This window comes from Manihot esculenta, chromosome 12 (assembly GCF_001659605.2).
Source record: "Manihot esculenta cultivar AM560-2 chromosome 12, M.esculenta_v8, whole genome shotgun sequence".
Classification (NCBI taxonomy): domain Eukaryota; kingdom Viridiplantae; phylum Streptophyta; class Magnoliopsida; order Malpighiales; family Euphorbiaceae; genus Manihot; species Manihot esculenta.
Genome location: NC_035172.2, coordinates 35343612 through 35362270, shown reverse-complemented (window position 1 = coordinate 35362270; position 18659 = coordinate 35343612). Strand labels below are relative to the sequence as shown.

General features: G+C 38.6%; 1 protein-coding gene across 1 annotated transcript; it reads left to right on the top strand.

Moving 5' to 3' along the window:
- Positions 1–15162: 15162 nt before the first annotated feature.
- Positions 15163–15936, top strand: LOC110628806. The gene has a single exon (XM_021775610.2). It carries the CDS (start codon positions 15374–15376, stop codon positions 15752–15754), a length of 381 nt encoding a protein of 126 aa, XP_021631302.1. The 5' UTR covers positions 15163–15373; the 3' UTR covers positions 15755–15936.
- Positions 15937–18659: the final 2723 nt, after the last annotated feature.

The window sequence follows — 18659 nt, the reverse complement described above, 5'->3', positions numbered from 1 at the left end:
ATAGGTTCGGACTCTCAATTAGTTCGACTTGCTTTAGTTGCAGATTGAATGATGTGTTGATGGTCGGCCTATTTAGTGGACTCCAATAAATTTTAAATTTATCTCTTTTTCTAAAATTCGATTTCAAAAGTTTTAAGGTTGACTCTCAATATTTATTCCTTAAGAGTGACATTATATTTCTTATGTAGTATTTATACATTCCTTCAACATTTTACAAAAGGTTGACTTGCTACCAAGAAAAGAGAAATTATGTTTGACTTCTGTTATATAACTCATTTTATTTTCAAAACTCAGTAGTTTGATTTTTTTTTTTTATTCTGTCAAATTGAAGGTTATTTCATTTAATTTTTTTATTAATTATTTTAAAATACTAAAATATCATTGAATATTAGCAATTAATAATTTAATTTTTATATTTTGAATTTATCAAACTGAAAAAAATATATCATTTTGAAGGAGTTTTTATTTTGATAAAATTAAAAATATAAATACTAAATTATTGAGTTTTTTTTATCAGTTTTGATATAATGAAGAATAAGAAAAGTAATTTATTCAAAAAGAAAAAGTTAAATTTAATATTTTTTAAATATGAAACTCTAAAATAACTCTTTTTTTTTTAAAAAAAAAAAACCAGTATTTTAATCTCGCAAACACAGTCCAAATAGAGTTGAAGTGGTTGGTCCAAGATGTATGAGTTGAAGATTTGCAAATTACAAGAGAAATTTACCTCACCCTAATTCATACAAAGTTTCTTATTGGCCAAATATAGAAAGGGTTTCGATGTGCAGACCTATATGGGAATAACCAGGTGGTTACCTTCCAAGACTTCCCCAGCTCCACCTTTGACTCCACCGAAATATGCAAATCCTATTTATATATATATATATATATATATATATATATATATATATATATATATAATTTTCACTCATTAATAATTTAAATTCGTATTCACAGAATTAATCTGATACTAAATATATTTGAGTAAATCTAAAATTTCAAATTTTATTTCCTTAATTTCTAAACTCTATTTAAAAAGAAAAATTAAACTCCAAATTTTTTTATGCATAAAGTATTTTATACCAATAAATTTAAATTATTTATTAATAAAAAATATGTATTTGAATGTGAATGCAAAAAAATCCACACCCAAATATTATTGCTTTTTTCTTGTTTTTAAAGTCAATTCTACTTGTCTTTTACTACTCATTGCTTTAGTTAGAATTTATTTATTGACTTGACTATTCAAAATAGTACCTTATTTTGTTTGCTTCCTTTGTCTGAATTGCATACAAATGATAACATTTTACTTTCTCTTTGAAATTATCCCTACTCTAAATTTCAATGTCTAATTCCAAATTTAATGGACAATTTAAATAAATTTTTATAAATTATGCATGGTTTAATTTTTTTAAATTGAAAATTGATGATTTGAGATCCAAAAAATAGAGTTTTTACAAGGATTTTTGTGAACTTAGAAAAACTTAGTCCTATAAGAGTATATTCCCTCCCTTTTATCCTTTTTCTCCCCCCTCATGCGAGATGGCCTCTCCGCTATAGGGTCACCTACCTCTTGGTGCAGGTCCGTACGTGCAGGTAACCCCTGGACCATCTTTGTGTCAGACAAGCATTTAATTCCCTTTAGCGCGTGCGTGGGCAGGGCTGCGAAATGACTGGACTCGCAGTCTTTTCTTCTTGTGACCAGGTTTGAGAGAAAAGGGTCGGGACCTTGAAAAGGACTGGCTTCAAGGCTAAAATGGGCTGGGCCGGTCTGATTGAGTGACGTGAATAGGAGTCCGATCAGAAGGATGAACGGGTTGGGCCTGGCTTATTCGGGGGCTTAGGAGCTTTCTGATTGTGGGCTGCTATTATCGGTCCGGCCTCGTAATGGGATGGAGAAACCCAACGGTCATCAATTGTCCCTTTACCTTCTCATCAGTTATTGCCCGACTGATGAGGGGGTAAATACCGAGAATCATTATGACCGCGCCATCTAAATGCAATTTGCCTCAGAACACCATTTCACCTTATCGTCATATTGATTTCTAAATTTTCTCCGTCTCCTCCCAGTTCCTGCTTTCTTTGGTCATTCGTGCACGCTGCTATCTGCGTTCCCCTGTCTTTATTTTCACGGTACGTTCCTTCTTTATTCCTACGTTAGTGCCCCTTGCCGGAAGGGGAGTAACGTTCTCCTCGATCCTCATCCTTCTGGTTCAATCGGCTCTCAGAAAGATGTGAGCTTGATTCTGTCTTTCTTCGAATCTGCTTGTCTGAGCTGGAGGTTCACACCCTCGGCGCGTCTGTTTATCGCCTTCTTCAAGGGGGGCAAGACGAACCAAAAATCTTATTGCTTTATCCCTCGAAGAGGCCCGTTTTAATCTTGCTTTTGTGATTTTTGCTGAGAAGTCTTCTGACTTGCCCCGATTTTGGGTTTTTTGCAGCTTCTGAAATGAAGATGGGTCAGAATAAGCCCTCTAAGAATTTCGTGCTCTCTTGGTAAGACATGAATACTGCCTCGGGCACCTTCCTCGCGAGGCGATCGAGGGGGGAGACTTCCCAACAAGTGGCTGAAGTAAGATCGTCCAAGTCGTCTTTCCGGCCTCCTTCCCCTGGTCCTGCCTGAGCTCCGAAGCTGGGCCCTCGAGATACCAAATCTTTGAGGTCGTCAAGCTGCAGTTGGTCGGGCTCGGCCACTCAGACTGTTCAAGCCCCTAGGTCTCCACGGATTTCGAGATCGAGCGAGAACTCCGGGTTACTGGGGAAGAAGCCTGCCTTACCCTCTGGTGATGCTTGCGGAAGGGGACTCGAGATCTCCATAGCTCAGGTGGAAGTCCTTGCAAGTGAGACTAAGATCGCACTTGCAGGGAATGTTCGGGGGGCCCCAGTCGAGGGCGCTCAGGTTGCAGGCGAGAGGGAGTCCGGTTCTCCAGATGGCGGGAGTGTAGCGGAGGAGGTCGGGGGCAAATGTCCTGCCCCTACCGAAGTGCTTGTCCCGGTTCCTATTCCAAAGAAGTCCCGGGCTTCTAGGAGGTCGGCTCTTGTCCTCCCTCCTCTTGGGAAGGAAAAGGACGTTCCTGTGGTGTCTCTGATGTCCGCTCCTAACTCAAATTCGGGGAATAACATGATCTCTGAAGTTTATTGTGGAATACAAGATGTAGCTCACACATGTAATATAAAGCAGATCATGGTAGATTCATGTCAGGATTTCCTTGCTGGGAATGGTGAAGATGATCAGTTTGCTGCTGATTTTGATGTAGAGCGCTTGTGCTATGAGAAACAGAGATCTGCTGCGTTCAGTCAAGCTTCCGTGGATGCTTTCCGATAAGTGTTCCGTGATATTCAAAGTTTAGCTTACAAATATGCAAGCTGGGACAGTGCGTTGATGGCTATGTTTAAACTAGGAAACAAGGATAATCTGCTAAAATTAGTCCAACATAGTATGTGTGTAGGTTTGCAACATTCACTTGTTCCATTGCCCTTCAGCATGCTTTACCGGCCTTCTTGTGCTGCTTTAGGTAAGTAAAAGGGTGACAATGCTACTGAATTTGCCAAGTGTCATATCCCATCTGTTGTCGTTGAAGGTTCTCTTCTATCCGGCTTGAATCTCCTTTTGAGGGTACTGGGAGGTCTGAGCCAGAGAGTGCTGGGTCTCCCATAATCAGCAATGTAGATAGTATGAATGCAGGTTATGTAGATGATAGTGCCCCTAGGCATGTAAGTCCTTTAAGGACAGTTTTTCTTCTATTACGCGTAGGTGATGAGAATAAGCTGTAATATACTTTTCTTTTAATGAAAATTTATTTTTGTCTCTTACTTCATGTTCATACCTGAGTTATTTCTTGTCTTGTGTTTACGCTTGAATTGTTTTTGCCTTTGTCTGCTTTTTAACACTCTACCGAGCTACCGCTTGCTTTTTTAAGCTAAACAGGGCTGAAGACTTAGTCCACGACTTGGCTTCTGGCTCGTAAATCTCTTCAATTTTGTGGGGACCTTCTCACTTGTAGGCTTTTTTCGAGCTGGATTTACCGTAAGGATAAGACTCTGAGCTGTGCTTCTTTACGGGATTTGGCCCCGTTAGGTCCTCAGCCTTTTAAGGGGATAAACGGGGTTGGCCTTCTTAGTTTTGGTTCTGTTCCGACTGGATCTGAGGCTGAGGCCCTATCTTCTCACGTCCTTGGACTTTTTTCTAGCTTATAGGAGGTGTGTTTTCTTCCGTTTGATTTTTGAGCTTTCTGAGCTCGGCTTTCTTTGGCTTGGTTTTCTGAGTTCGTGTTTTCAGGTCGGCACTTTTGGTCCCTTGTCATCTTTCGTCTGATGATTCAGTTCTCGGGTATGCCTCGGCGGGGTCCTTTGTCACTTAGATCTTTCTCTTAGGCTAGTCGAGCTGGTTTAGTGTCATTAATTAATTTTGGGGGTCGGCATTTTACTAGCCTGTAATCCGAGTTCGGATTTAGACTTTTTATTTCTGCCTCGGTACCTTTTTAAGGTCGACAGGGCACTTTGCCCCCTTTGGCTGTGAGATCAGGGTCTCTTCCTCTTAGGTCCTGAGCTCCTTTTGGGAGGTCAGGGTCCAGCTTTGCTCCGAGAGATCTCGGGAATCTCACCAGCCATTTTTGCTCCGGGAGACCTTTAAGGATCTCACCGACCGTTTTTGCTCCGGGAGACCTTTAAGGGTCTCACCGGCCGTTTTTGCTCCGGGAGACCTTTAAGGGTCTCACCGACCGTTTTTGCTCCGGGAGGCCTTTAAGGATCTCACTGGCCGTTTTTGCTCCGGGAGACCTTTGAGGATCTCACCGGCCGTTTTTGCTCCGGGAGACCTTTGAGGATTCTCACCGGCCGTTTTTGCTCCGGGACACCTTTAAGGATCTCACCGGCCGTTTTTGCTCCGGGAGACCTTTGAGGATCTCACCGGCCGTTTTTGCTCCGGGAGGCCTTTAAGGATCTCACCGGCCGTTTTGTGCCAGGAGATCTTGGGGATCCTAGTCTTTTTCCTCCTTGAGGTCTTCTGTGAAATTCGGGCTCTGTAGCCTTAGTGCCGCTTCGTCATCTCAGCCAGCTTTGTAGCGACGAGGGCACTTTGGGAGCTCGGTCACTTGCAGTTCTGAGATCTTCTGGGATCTGTTCTTTCCTTTTTCAAAGATAGTTAATACGCATAATAATTGAGATAACATTGTTTTGCCAAAAAATGTTGTTATTCCATTCATTCATGTTTTCGGAGTACAATACTTTTCTTTACAAATATTTTAAGGGAAGTACCTCTTTAGGTGCTGGATATTCCAGGCGTGAGGTTCAGGGTTTCCCTCCATATCCTCGATTTGATATACCCCAGACTTGACTACTTTTGCTATTCTGAACGGGCCCTCCCAGGTCGGTGCCAACTTGCCTACCGCCGCTCTTTTTCCTGTAGCTTCTAGGTTTCTCAGGGCCAGGTCCCCTACCTTTAGGCTTCTTTCCCTGACCCTTTGATTGTAATAGTGGGCCGCTCTTTGTTGATAAGCGGCAGTTCGGATTTGGGCTTCCTCCCTGACTTCCTCTAAGGCATCAAGGCTACTTCTCAGCTTATCACTATTTGCGCTCTCATCATGAAACTGGACCCGATGTGTAGGGACTTGTAACTCAATTGGGACTACGGCTTCAGTGCCAAATGCAAGTGCAAAAGGCGTTTCTTTAGTGGACGACCTGGGAATAGTTCGGAGTGTCCACAAGATGCTATTAAGTTCTTCTGCCCAGTTTGCTTTTGCCCCATCCAGCCTCTTCTTTAATCCCTGGAGGATAGCCCTGTTGGTGACTTCCTTCTGGCCGTTGGTCTGAGGATGAGCTACTGAGGAGAATTTGTGCCATATGCCCATGTTTGCTGTGAACGCTCTGAAGGCACTGCAGTCGAATTGTCTGCCGTTATCTGAGATGAGCACCCTCGGTACTCCAAACCTGCAGATGATATTCCCCCATACAAAATCTATCATCTTGCGGCCTGTTATTGTGGGGATTGCTTCCGCCTCTGGCCATTTCGAGAAGTACTCCACAGCTACTACCACAAATTTTTTCTGCCCCGTGGTCTTGGGAAATGGTCCCAGGATGTCTATTCCCCATTGTGAGAACGGCCACGGGCTAGAGATGCTGGACTGGGGAGTGGCTGGGACATTGATGGCGTTGGCAAACCTTTGGCATACATCACACCTCCGGACGAACTCTTCTGCCTCCTTCTTGACAGTGGGCCAGTAGTACCCTTGCCTGAATATTTTATTAGCCAACATTCCTGCTCCTTCATGAGCTCCACATATTCCCCTGTGTATTTCTTCCATTATTTTAATCACCTCCTCCGGGCTTACACATCGGAGCCACGGGCTGGATTTCCCCCTTCTGTACAAAGTCCCCCTTACTGCCTGATAGTTAGTGGCGTGAGATGCTATCTTTTTTGCTTCGTTCTTATCTTCGAAAGCTTTCCTTTTTCCAGGTACTCCAAGTACGGGGTCATCCAGTTCTGGTTTTGCTCCACCTGAAATACAGTGATTGTTTTATTAAAAGCAGGTGTGCTGACATGCTGTATGTATACCTCATCAGGAAGTTGTTCTAGTTCTTCTTTGGTCAACCGACTGAGCAAGTCTGCTTCCTCATTCTCCTTTCGGGGTATTCTTTGGTATTTAACTATGACTCCCCGACCCTCAAGCTCGACTTCTATGGCTTTTACCTTTGCCAGATAATTCTGCATGGTTGGGTCTTTGGCCTGATATGCCCCGGTTATCTGATTAATCACCAGCTGGGAGTCACTATTCACTTCGAGGTCGGTCGCCCCCACCTCCATTGCTACCAGCATCCCATTTATTAAGGCTTCATACTCCGCCACATTATTGGAGGCCTTGAATTCTAGGCTTAGGGCATAGCACACCTTAAATTCTCCTGGTCCCTTTAGCAGTATTCCAGCACCACTGCTCCCGGCGCCCGATGCTCCATCTACGTACAGTTTCCAGTCAAATTCCTGGGAGGATTACCCCTCTGTCTCTTCTTCCGACGCTTCAGAAGCTAGCTTACCCGGCCCCTTTTGTTCTTCATTGAACGTGCACTCTGCTATGAAATCAGCCAGGGCCTGAGACTTTATAGCAGTCCGAGGTCGGTACTCTAGACAATAAGGGCTAATCTCAATAGACCAAGCCAGCATCCGATCTGAGGTTTCTGGCCTGTGCAGAAACTTCTTTAGAGGTTGGTCTGTCATTACTACTCCCTGGTGGCTTTCCAAATAGACCCTAAACTTCCGGACCGCTAGCAGCAGAGCGTATGCCATCTTTTCGATGTTCAAATATATGACCTCGGCGTCCTTAAGTACCTTGCTGACGTAAAACACTGGTTTATGTTCTCCCTCATCTACTCTTACCAGTACTGCATTGACTGCTTGCTCAGAGGCTGCCAAGTATATCAAAAGCTCTTCTCCTTCCAAGGGGCTGCTAAGTACATGAGGGGAGCTGAGGTAGTTTTTGAGTTCTTTGAAAGCCTTTCGGCAGTCCTCGGTCCATTCAAAGTTCGGCACTTTTCTCAGCTTTTTAAAGAATGGCAAGCACTTTTCTGCTGACCTTGACATGAATCGGTTGAGTGCCACTACTCTTCCCGTGAGTCTCTAGACGTCTCTCACACAGGTCGGCTCTGGCATACTTAGGATAGCTTCTACTTTCTCAGGATTGGGCTCAATGCCTTTTCCACTCACCATATACCCCAGGAACTTCCCTCCCCTAATGAAGAAAGCGCACTTAGCCGGGTTTAACTTCATTCTGTACTGCTCCAACACCTCGAATACTTCCCTGAGATCTATCAAGTGTCAATGGAAGGTCGGGCTCTTCACCACCATATCATCCACATAGACTTCCACATTCCTACTGATCTGATTTTTGAAGATTTTGTTCATCAGTCTTTGGTATGTTGCCCCGGCATTTTTCAGCCCGAAGGGCATGGCCTTATAACAATAAGTCTCATCTTCTGTTATGAACGAGGTCTTTTCTTCATCCGACCTGTCCATTGGAATTTGATGATACCCAGACATAGCATCCAAAGACGACATATAATCAAAACCGGCCGTGGAATCGACCATTTTATTAATATCAGGGAGGGGATAACAATCTTTAGGATAGGCCTAATTCAGGTCAGTAAAATCTATGCACATCCTATATTTTCCATTGGCTTTTTTGACTAATACAGGATTTGCTAACCACTGCGGGTACATGACTTCCCTGATAAAGCCTGCCTCTTCTAACTTCCGTACCTCCTCCCTGATGGCATGTTGCTTCTCCCTTCCTACCACCCTTTTCTTCTGCTTCACCGGTCTAGCTTCAGAGAGGACATTCAGCTTGTGCGTCATCACCTCGGGGTCAATCCCGGGCATGTCAGAAGGCTTCCAGGCGAAACTTGACGCGTGACCTCGGATCAGGGCCATGACTTCAGTTTTCTGCTCCTCAGTCAGGCAGGCGTTAAGACTGAAGACCTTATCCACCTCGGTTTCTGATAGAGGAAAAGTTTCCAGCTCTCCGATCGGCTCTGTTCGGGCCTCTTTTTTCTCGTCCCTAACCTCCAGGACTTCTGAGTCAAGCCTTTCTGCTGCCGAGCTCGACTTTGATACCGTGGCCAAATATACTGCTCTTGCCTCCTCCTGACTTCCTCTGACTACACCCACTCCTGCCTCCGTTGGGAACTTCATGGTCAGATATCTGATGCTGGTTACGGCCTCAAAGTCAAACAGCGTAGGTCTCTCCAGGATTGCGTTGTAGCTCAATGGGAGTTTGACCACTAAGAACACCGCGTAGTGAGTGCGAGTTCTTGGTGCCTCTCCTAAAGTGAGAGCTAGCTTTACCTTCCCCTCCACCGGCACTGGGATTCCTCCGATCCCTTTCACTAGGGCCTGGTCCCGGACTAGTTGCTCTTCAGGAATTTCCATCTGCTGGAAGACCCGGTACGGCAGCAGATTCACCTTGCTCCCATCATCCACCAAGATTTTCTTCACCTGGTAGTTGTGGATGACGGCTTCGATTACCAAAGCATCGTCGTGAGGCATCTGAACACCCTGAGCATCCTCCGGAGAGAAAGTGATGGCCAATGGAGAGTGCTCGACGACCTGCATAACCTCAGCATTGCTGCTTTCCCCCTCTCGGCTCCTCTTCTTCCCCCTTCGGCTCATCCGACCTCCTGTGCCTCCAACAATCATGTTGATGGTCCCACTGGACCCATCATTCACCGGTCTGGCTCCCGTTCTCCTTGGTGCTTGGGCTGCCGGGTTAGTCTGAGGCCTCTGTCCTTCCGGCTTCTTTACGAAGTTTCTGAGGTGTCCCTTTTTTATCAGCCTCTCAATTTCTGCAATCAACTGGTAGCAGTTGTTGGTGTCATGGCTGTGCGTATGATGATACTGACAATATTTGTCAGGATCTCGCTGGTTTGCTTCAGCTTTCATAGGTCTGGGCCATTGAAGGAACTCCTTGTCCTGTACTGCCATGAGCACCTCGGCTCTGGAAGCGTTGAGCGGGGTCAGGCTCTCTAGAATCCACGGAGGGAGCGATTTCTGTTCTGGGACCCTTGGAGGGTGGGGTCTGTTGTAACAGCCCGGAAACCGGTATCCCTCTATAACGGTCCGAACCATCACTGGCACTAGGATCCAGATCGGCTTAAGGCCGCCGGGACCCGTAGCAAGCCGACTATACTCTCTATGTACCTGATAAATCCCATACATGATAAAAAATACTCAACAATCATGTAAAACTCTCCAGGCTTAACTACTGCTACTCAGATATGCCAATCTGAAATGGCCCTCAGGGCCTATAGAAGGAAAGAAATGGTTCTGCGTCCAGACACCACTTCTATTCCAAACTCTGACTCCCTGATAGATGGTAAACCTGACAGCTCGTCTGGGAAAAACATCTAGAACTCGCTAGCAACGGGCACTGAAGCTGATTCCCTGACCTGACTACTAAACTCGCTCACAAGAGCTAGAACCCTCTGACAAACTTTCCTGAGCATACTATGAACCTGATGGGCTGACATCAAACCTCTAGGCACCTATACTCTGTCCCCACCAAGGACTACCTCTAATCCATCTAGCACTCTGAACTCTCCTACCTTGTCTCTGCAGACATAGGTAGTACTATGAGTAGCTAGCCAATCCGCCCTAGAATGACATCAGATAGCCAACTCTAGAACCATAAGGTCAGCTGGATAGCATCTACTCACCACAAACTCTGAACTGACTGACTGACTACCTCTGCCTCAGATGGATCATACCCAGGTCCACTAACCAAAGGAAAACACTCTAAGCCCAGAAGTCATCAAACCCACTCTATCAACGGCTCACTAAGCAACAAGGAAAGCGAAACACTAGGGTTCAAAACAAAAAGCATACACATCCGAACACTTCCACAAGTGAACGTACCTGACGTCACTGTGTTCGATGTGATAGCCTCCTACTGAGTCAGGATGAAGAGAGATCTCTTCGTTCCCAGGGCTATTGGTAGGTTTCAGGCCTTCTGCCTTGCTTCTTCTCCTGCCTCTCCGACCTCTTTTCTTCAGGGGCTTTTTCTCTGTCTTCTGCCCCTTTGGCAAACCTGCTCGTCATTAAGGCATCATCCTGCCTTATGTATTTCTCCGCCCTCTTCATGAGCTCTGCCAGTGAGGTCGGGGGTTTCCTGCTCAACGAGCCAAAGAACTCGGGTGAGGTCATCCCTTTCTACATGGCCTCTACCGCCCGACTCTCATCCAGCTCGGGGATCTGTAGGGCCTCTGTGTTGAAACGGGCCACGTACTCCCTTAGCGATTCATCCTTTCTCTGCTTGACCGTCTCTAAGTAACTGGTCTTTCTCTCTGCTGGCACTCCGGCTATGAATCGGCTGATGGAGGCGGTGGCTAGATCCCCAAAACTCCTTATGCTCCCTGCCTCCAGGCTGTTAAACCATGCCCGCGCTGGTCCTGTCAGAGTTGTAGGGAATACCTTGCACATCAAGGCATCCAACAGAGTCTGCAACTCCATAAAAGTTTTGTAGTAGAGAACATGCTACCTCGGGTTGCCAGCCCCGTCATACGCTGCCATAGGAGGCATCATAAACTTCTTGGAGATGATCTCCTGCTGTACCCACTTCGAGAAGGGTGAAGAGGGTTTGATTTTGATCCTTCGTTCCCAACTCGGCCAAGAGCTGCTCTCTCATCTTCTACTCTCTCATCTTTTGTAGCTTTTGGTCTACACTCTCCTCCTCCTGCCTAGGTTTCTTCTCCCGAGGGTACTCCTCTTCCTCCGCTTCGCTTCTCGTCCGCTTGGTTGTTCTGACAGAATAACTGTCGGCTTCGTCATTCGCAATCAACTCTCTCACCCTCCTTCCGTGAACTCTGGCTTCTGGCTCTACTTCTCCACCAGCTCTCCTGCTTCTCTCTCCTATTTCTCGGCTGGTTGTTTGAGGAGGATTGAGGGTAGGTTGGCGAGGTTCATTGGTTCTGGGTTCTTCTGTCACTGGCAACACATTCACCGGGGTGTTAAGGCCCCTTTGTTGCATCATTTGTCCCAGCCAGTGAGCGGTATTTTGTAGCTGGAGGGCCATGGTTTGAAGGTCCTGGTTGGATAGAGCAGCTCCAGGCACGTTCCCTGCCAAGCTTGGTGAGGGGTTGGGGGGGATTAGTGTGGGGTTGAGGGGGATTGGTGTTTAGTTGTTTAGGGTTGCGGGACTGGAAAAAGAGAACTGTTGTCCCTCCTGAGCGGAGCTCAGGTCATTAGGGGTGTTGACAAGATTGTTTTCGTTGTGGTTGGCCATCGTGGATCTCAGTTGGTATTGTAAGAGTGGAACTCCGGCGATGAAAAGATCTCCTTTGTTCCCACAGACGGCGCCAATTGATGATTTGAGATCCAAAAAATAGAGTTTTTATAAGGATTTTTGTGAACTTAGAAAAACTTAATCCTATAAGAGTATGTTCCCTCCCTTTTATCCTTTTTCTCCCCCCTCACGCGAGATGGCCTCTCCGCTATAGGGCCACCTACCTCTTGATGCAGGTCCGTACGTGCAGGTAATCCCCGGACCATCTTTGTGTCAGACAAGCATTTAATTCCCTTCGGCGCGTGCGTGGATAGGGCTACGAAATGACTGAACCCGCAGTCTTTTCTTCTTGTGACCAGGTTTGAGAGAAAAGGGCCAGGACCTTGGAAAGGGCTGGCTTCAAGGCTAAAATGGGCTGGGCCGATCTGATTGAGTGACGTGAATAGGAGTCCGATTAGGAGGATGAACGGGTTGGGTCTGACTTATTCGGGGGCTTAGGAGCTTTCTGATTGTGGGCTGCTACTATTGGCCCGGCCTCGTAATGGGACGAAGAAACCTAGCAGTCATTAAAAATTTTTTAAATTAAAATAATAATATTTTTTTTTCCATTTTAAATAAGAAAATTAATAAAAAAATAATATTTAAAACTAATATAAGTTTAGATAATTTTCTTTAATATTGAATTTTTTACTGAAAATTGACATTAATTCCATGACGTGATGTAATAAATTAGGCAAGTTGTTTCCTAAAGCTGTAAGGATTATGTTCTAAGCCCACGGCCCCACGCGATGAACAGCAAGCAAAAGAAATATTAAAAAATTGCCATAAAATTTATTATTTTTTAATGCAAATTATAATTAAATATTATAAATTTTGGAATGTGAACCTATACTATAATTTTAGGAAATAGTCTAATCAAACCCTAGATTTTTCATTTGATTTTTTTTTCAATAAAATAAAATAACTGAATAATAATCTATAAAAATATTTAATGTTATATCATAAAATAATTATCAAATATTTATGCTGATTTCATGCAAATAATCACAATTAAAATATTTTAATAATGAGAATATTTTATCAGTAATTTTTTTACATATGTTAATATTTTAGTATTATATAATTTTATTTTTATTTTTTTTTTGAAAGAAAGTTTCTCCCAACTAAATCAGTACATATTATAGCTAAATATATAATTTTAAGAAGTCTTAAAATATAGTCAATACTAGATTTATCTAATTATTAATTAAAATTATTTTCTTTCTTTATCTTCTTAATTATTGATATAAGGTTTTACGTAGCTTTATATTTTATGATATTTTTATTATTATCATAAAAAACTATTAATAATAAAATTATATATTAATTATTATGTGAGTTGAATATTTAATTTTCAAAATTTAGATATTTGAGAAATATATAATTTTTTCTATTAAATTTCCAATTAAAAAAATAATTTTCTCTATTAAATTAAATATTATACATATATTTACAGGAAGAATATTTATATTATTTTTATAATCACACAGATAAATTAAGAGATTCAAACTCGAAACCTCGTTTATTCTTTATATCTTAAATTAATCACACAAATAAACACGTGGTTAAATTTAATTTGATGATCTATATATTTATTACACAAGATGAAATTGAATTGATATTGTTTTGGTCTAATTTTAATTCTAATTTAAAAATTAATTTTAATTAATTAAATTTTAAATGGTTTTAATTAAATTAATTTCAAATCTAAATTATAAATAAAAGTTGAAACCTATAATTAATTAATGCATAGAATGCAATAAAATAAAAATCAAACAACTATGTTTTTATAATTTTGCACCAAAGCAAACGGATCTGTTAATATTATAATTTATTCATCAAAGAAATTCAACTACAATAGCATCACTTCTTAAGAAAGGGGGAAAAAAAAAAGAATATTCTTTATCATGACCCTATTTTTCTTCTTAGCAGCCGCAAGTAAAACTACGTCACAATCCCTTTAAAAAAGAAAAATAATTATTCAGTCCATCAGACTTAAAAAATTTATTATATTATAAAATATTAAAAAATCTACTAATTAATTTTTTATTATTTAATTCGTATAAATAAAATTTATTAATTAATTATTTAATTTTATAAAATTAAATTAATTAATTTAAATATTTTAATTCTTTTTTAATATTTAATGATTAAAATTAATAGAAATACTGATTAATATATTTTTTAATAATTTAAAAATATTTTAATATATTTTTTAAAATTAAAAAATTAATTAATAAAATTTTTTTATGTTACAGAAACTAAATAATAATTTTTTAAAAATAAATAAAAATTTTATCAATAAAAAATAATTTTATTTTATCTAATTTAACTCTATTTTAATCGGAATAGGGGCATTTTTCAAGTTTGCCTTATATATATATATTTTTCAAGTAATATGAAATAACACAGTTTACAATTAAAATTAAACATTTTCTTTTTTTTTTATTTTAAAATTGAAAATTTGTAAAAAGGACAATATCCAAACAAAAAATTGACTATTGACTCTGATGTCCATAAGGACTAGGTAGGCTTATAGATCTCATGATATGTGGGACCACCAAATAAACATTTATACCATATGAAAACTTCCCTCCAAGCAAAACACGTTATTTATCATTGAGGAAAATTTTTTTTGTATACATCGGGTGTATATACTTAATCGTTAAGTATATAAAATAACGAAAGGAAGTGTATGATCAAGCCCAACAATTGCTGTTTGAAAAGTCAGCAAAGTTAATCAGACGGTGTAGGATATTTTGAGTACCATATTAAAATAGAAGTGGAAGTGGAAGAAAAAATATCAAACTTAAATATATATATATATATATTTTTTAAATTTAACAATATAATTTTTATATTTTGACTATATAAATCAAAAGTCATAAAATTAAAATATATAAAATAAATTATTTTTTAATTTTAAATATAAATATATAAATACATTTATATAATTAATTGTGTATTTAAATAAATTTAAGAGATATTAAATTTTACTCGTCTGATCTCCATTTAAAAAATATATATATATATTAATTTAAATATAATTTTAATTATTTTAAAGATAATTAATGAAAAATTTAATGAAGAACAAGAGGAATATATATATATATTAGTGTTAATTTTGATATATTTTAAGGATATAAAAGTAATTTACTATTAAAAAAAACAAAACATGTTTAATAATAATTAAATAAAATAGAAAGTTAATATTTATTTATTCAGTTATTATATAAATTTTATTTTTTTTAATGAAAAAATGGGAGTTAATAGATTTACCAAATAGAAAAAGAATTATATTATATTATATTATATATATAAATAAAAAGCAGTCCCTGGCTTCCTGATATGCATTAGCTAGACATCTTCCAGTCATCTTCACAGCGCCAACCGTGTAGTTTCTTATCTGTACAACACACAAACCACCACCTCTAAACGCCATCTTCGCCAACTCCTTCAACCCCAGACGCGTCCAACGTATAAAATCATTGCAGAGAAGAAAGATTCAACAAACGAAGAAGCAGCACAGGGAGAGAGAGAGAGAGAGAGATCAGAAAGATTGTTTCTTGATGATGGTCATGGCCGCAGAGTTACAATCCTCACATAGAACCCACAAAGTCTTGACGGAATTAGAAATGGTCGCCGCTCAACAGCTGATGCAGCTAAGCGATGAAGATAACAGCAATAGCATTAACAGGAACAGCAAAAACAAGATTAATAATTGTGATGACAATGAGGAGGAGTCATTTGATCGGAGCAGCCAAGATGAGATCACTTCGAAGAAGAAGATTGAAGAGATTTTTGGTAAAGAAGAAGAGTTCATCATCATTCAACGGCCAAAGAAGAGAAGATTCAGGTCTCTGCAGAGTATTTACGAAGCCACCAAGCCGTTAAACGTTAGACACGGCAAGATTAATCATCGTGAGGTGAGGCACTCTAAGGAAACCTAATGGAGATTCTTGGGTAAGAATGGATTATTTTGTAAATATATAGCTTTCTGAAAATTGGGCTTCGTAGGGAGATCGAACTAATGTAGTTTTTTTTTTTTCTTCTTTGCTTGTGATGCCTGATAAGTTAGGGATTCTGAGTTCTTGATGATGATGATAATTATATATACTCACCGTTTTGATTATGGGATTTTGGTTTAATATACAATTAATATGAAAATTAATTTCTCTGTCATTTATTTATTTGGCTAATTTGATTGCCATTCCGATTTAAATTCGAAACTTTACAGTAATTAATCTTTATCTTTTGATATCTAAAGATTTTTTGTTCTTGTGTAAAAATTAAATTAAATTTATTTTTTTTTTATTTAGAAAGAAGGAATTCAATTTTTCTTTTTATTTGAAGAACTTTGAGTATAAGAAAAAAAATTGAAAATCCCCATTAAGCATTTATAATTTTAGTTTTTGTAATAATGTTATTGATTTAGTAAATCTCATATATTTATTTAAAAAAAAAATTAAGATACATGTAATTAAAAAGGTGATATGAGTGAAAAACACAATGCATTACCTTAATTTCTAAAATGCAGCTTCCAATTTTCTTGTCCTTGGATTAATTAGGTAGTCAAAATTAATGTAGAAAATTATAAATTTTAATTTCTGGTTTTAGTCATTAGTGGACGAGTTGTTCAAGCTTACACGTTTCAGACTTTCCTTCTTTATTTTCTTTCTTCACATTAATCTCTTTACATGTTCAACCATTTTTTTTTCTTTTTTAATTTAAAGAGATAAAAAAATAATAATAAATCATATAAAAGGAAAGTTTTATTCTTTTCACCATAAACATAAATATCTCAAAATAAATAAATCACCATATATTATTATTGTTAATGATCATTTAGAGTGAGCAATCAGATCAGATTAAATGTCCTTTGGTTTGAGAATGAGAAATTTATGGAGTTTTTGCTCTATTATTTTTACATGGTCTTGAGTAATCTTCCTTGAAAATGTTGACCTTTAAGAATTATATATATAGAGAGAATGATATTCAAATTAATTTCAAAATTATAAAGTTTTAAGTTTAATTTTATACTCTATTCTATAATTTTTATCCATTTATTAAATTTTTAATTATACTCATTTTAAAAATATTAAAAAAAATTTTAAAAAAATTAAAAATTAAATAAAACTACAATGTTCACTTTATATATTATTATGGTATAAAAAATGAAAATAAATAATAATTTTAAAATAATTAAACAAAATAAAAAAAATATAAAATAGAGAATATAAAATTATCCATGAGTTGAAACTTAAATTTCACACTTTAAATTCTCTATATCCAAACACAAGATTAGTATTATTTGTTTTCTCATTTGAATCGCTTATTCTAATTTTCATTCTCCACTGTAACTGAAACAATATTAACAAAAGTAGTAAAATTTTGAAGTAAAAATAATAAATGTGGAAGATAAATTCTATTGATATGCCCTCAATGTGAAAATTAATGATATAATCAGCACCAAATTATCTTTTAAGAAATTAAAATAATACATATTTCAAATATTAGACATTATATCATAAATAAATTCTTAAAAATCCCATAAAAATAGACAATATAAATTATTTTTTGCGAGTAAAAGATTATATACACTAGATATATTTAATATTTACTCAAAAACTCCATGCAACATTCATCTCGCGTAGAGTTGTATATAATCTTCAGTTAAAATTAAGATATTCACTCAAATTCCATGCAACATTCATCCTACGTGGTTGCATTGCACATAAAAGCTTCTCGAAGAGGAAATCAACTTTGCATGAGAAAGCTACGAATTGGGATCTCACTTGTCTGTTATGGATACAATGGGAAGGTCTTTACATGGCAGACTCCAGAGAATAGAAGAGGTTAGAGATGTCATCGAGAGGTACAAGGGAGATAGATGCAAAGCCAAGCAGACGCGACCAAGAATCTGAAACTTGAAGAGAAGAAACCAAAACAAATGGGTTTCTAAGAGAACTTTGAGACAATGATTAGCTGCCAGAAGAATCATAGTGTGAGGTTTCTTGGATTATAAGTTAAAGATCTTGGAAGACAGAAGAGTGGTTATGCAGAAGAAAGAATCATTGATGATCTCATTACTGCTTTATAATCTGATACTCTGATCAAGTGGGTGGGTTCTGCAAATCCTTACATGGGTGAATTTGATGGGGTGAAATTCCATGATCGGTTACGCTGTAAGTGGCAGTTCTTGCTCGCTGTAACACAGTAATGTTAGTTTTTTAGTGATGGTTGTTTTCATTTTAGGGTTTCCTCGAGCATTGCAGGCTTTGGATGTTACGGCAATTTCAATTAGTAAATTACAGTTGGAACTGCTTTCTAATACGAAAACAGACGCACAATTTGAGACTCAAATGCAGAAAATTCGTTCTCAAAGCAGTCACTTGGGCTTTCTAAAGTGTCCCTTTTTTCCGAAAAAAATTGCAAAACAATGTACTCATGTATTAAATAGGGCAGTTGTTTCGATCTATAAATCGAAAAAAAAAAGTAAAAAAAGGAAATTACAGATAAATAATAATAATCACAGGAGTCCATAAATTAATGAAAATAACTTATTAGTCCATAAATGGTTAAAGAGGGAGTTGCAAGTCCATAAATTACTGAAAATTGTTAGAGGGCTTTTCAATTTTATTGTGAAGAGGTTTGAATTCAAGACAATTCTCGAATCAAACACCCAATTCAATTGCATATAAACCCCACCAATGCTATATATGGATGGTTGAATCCGATTAAATCTAGCGGTGTAATACACAGCAGTGAATGTTCATCCATGCAATCTTATCTATTTATGCAAATGAATAGATGCACAGATCTGTAAGCAACCTAACGGCTCACAGCAGCCTCATC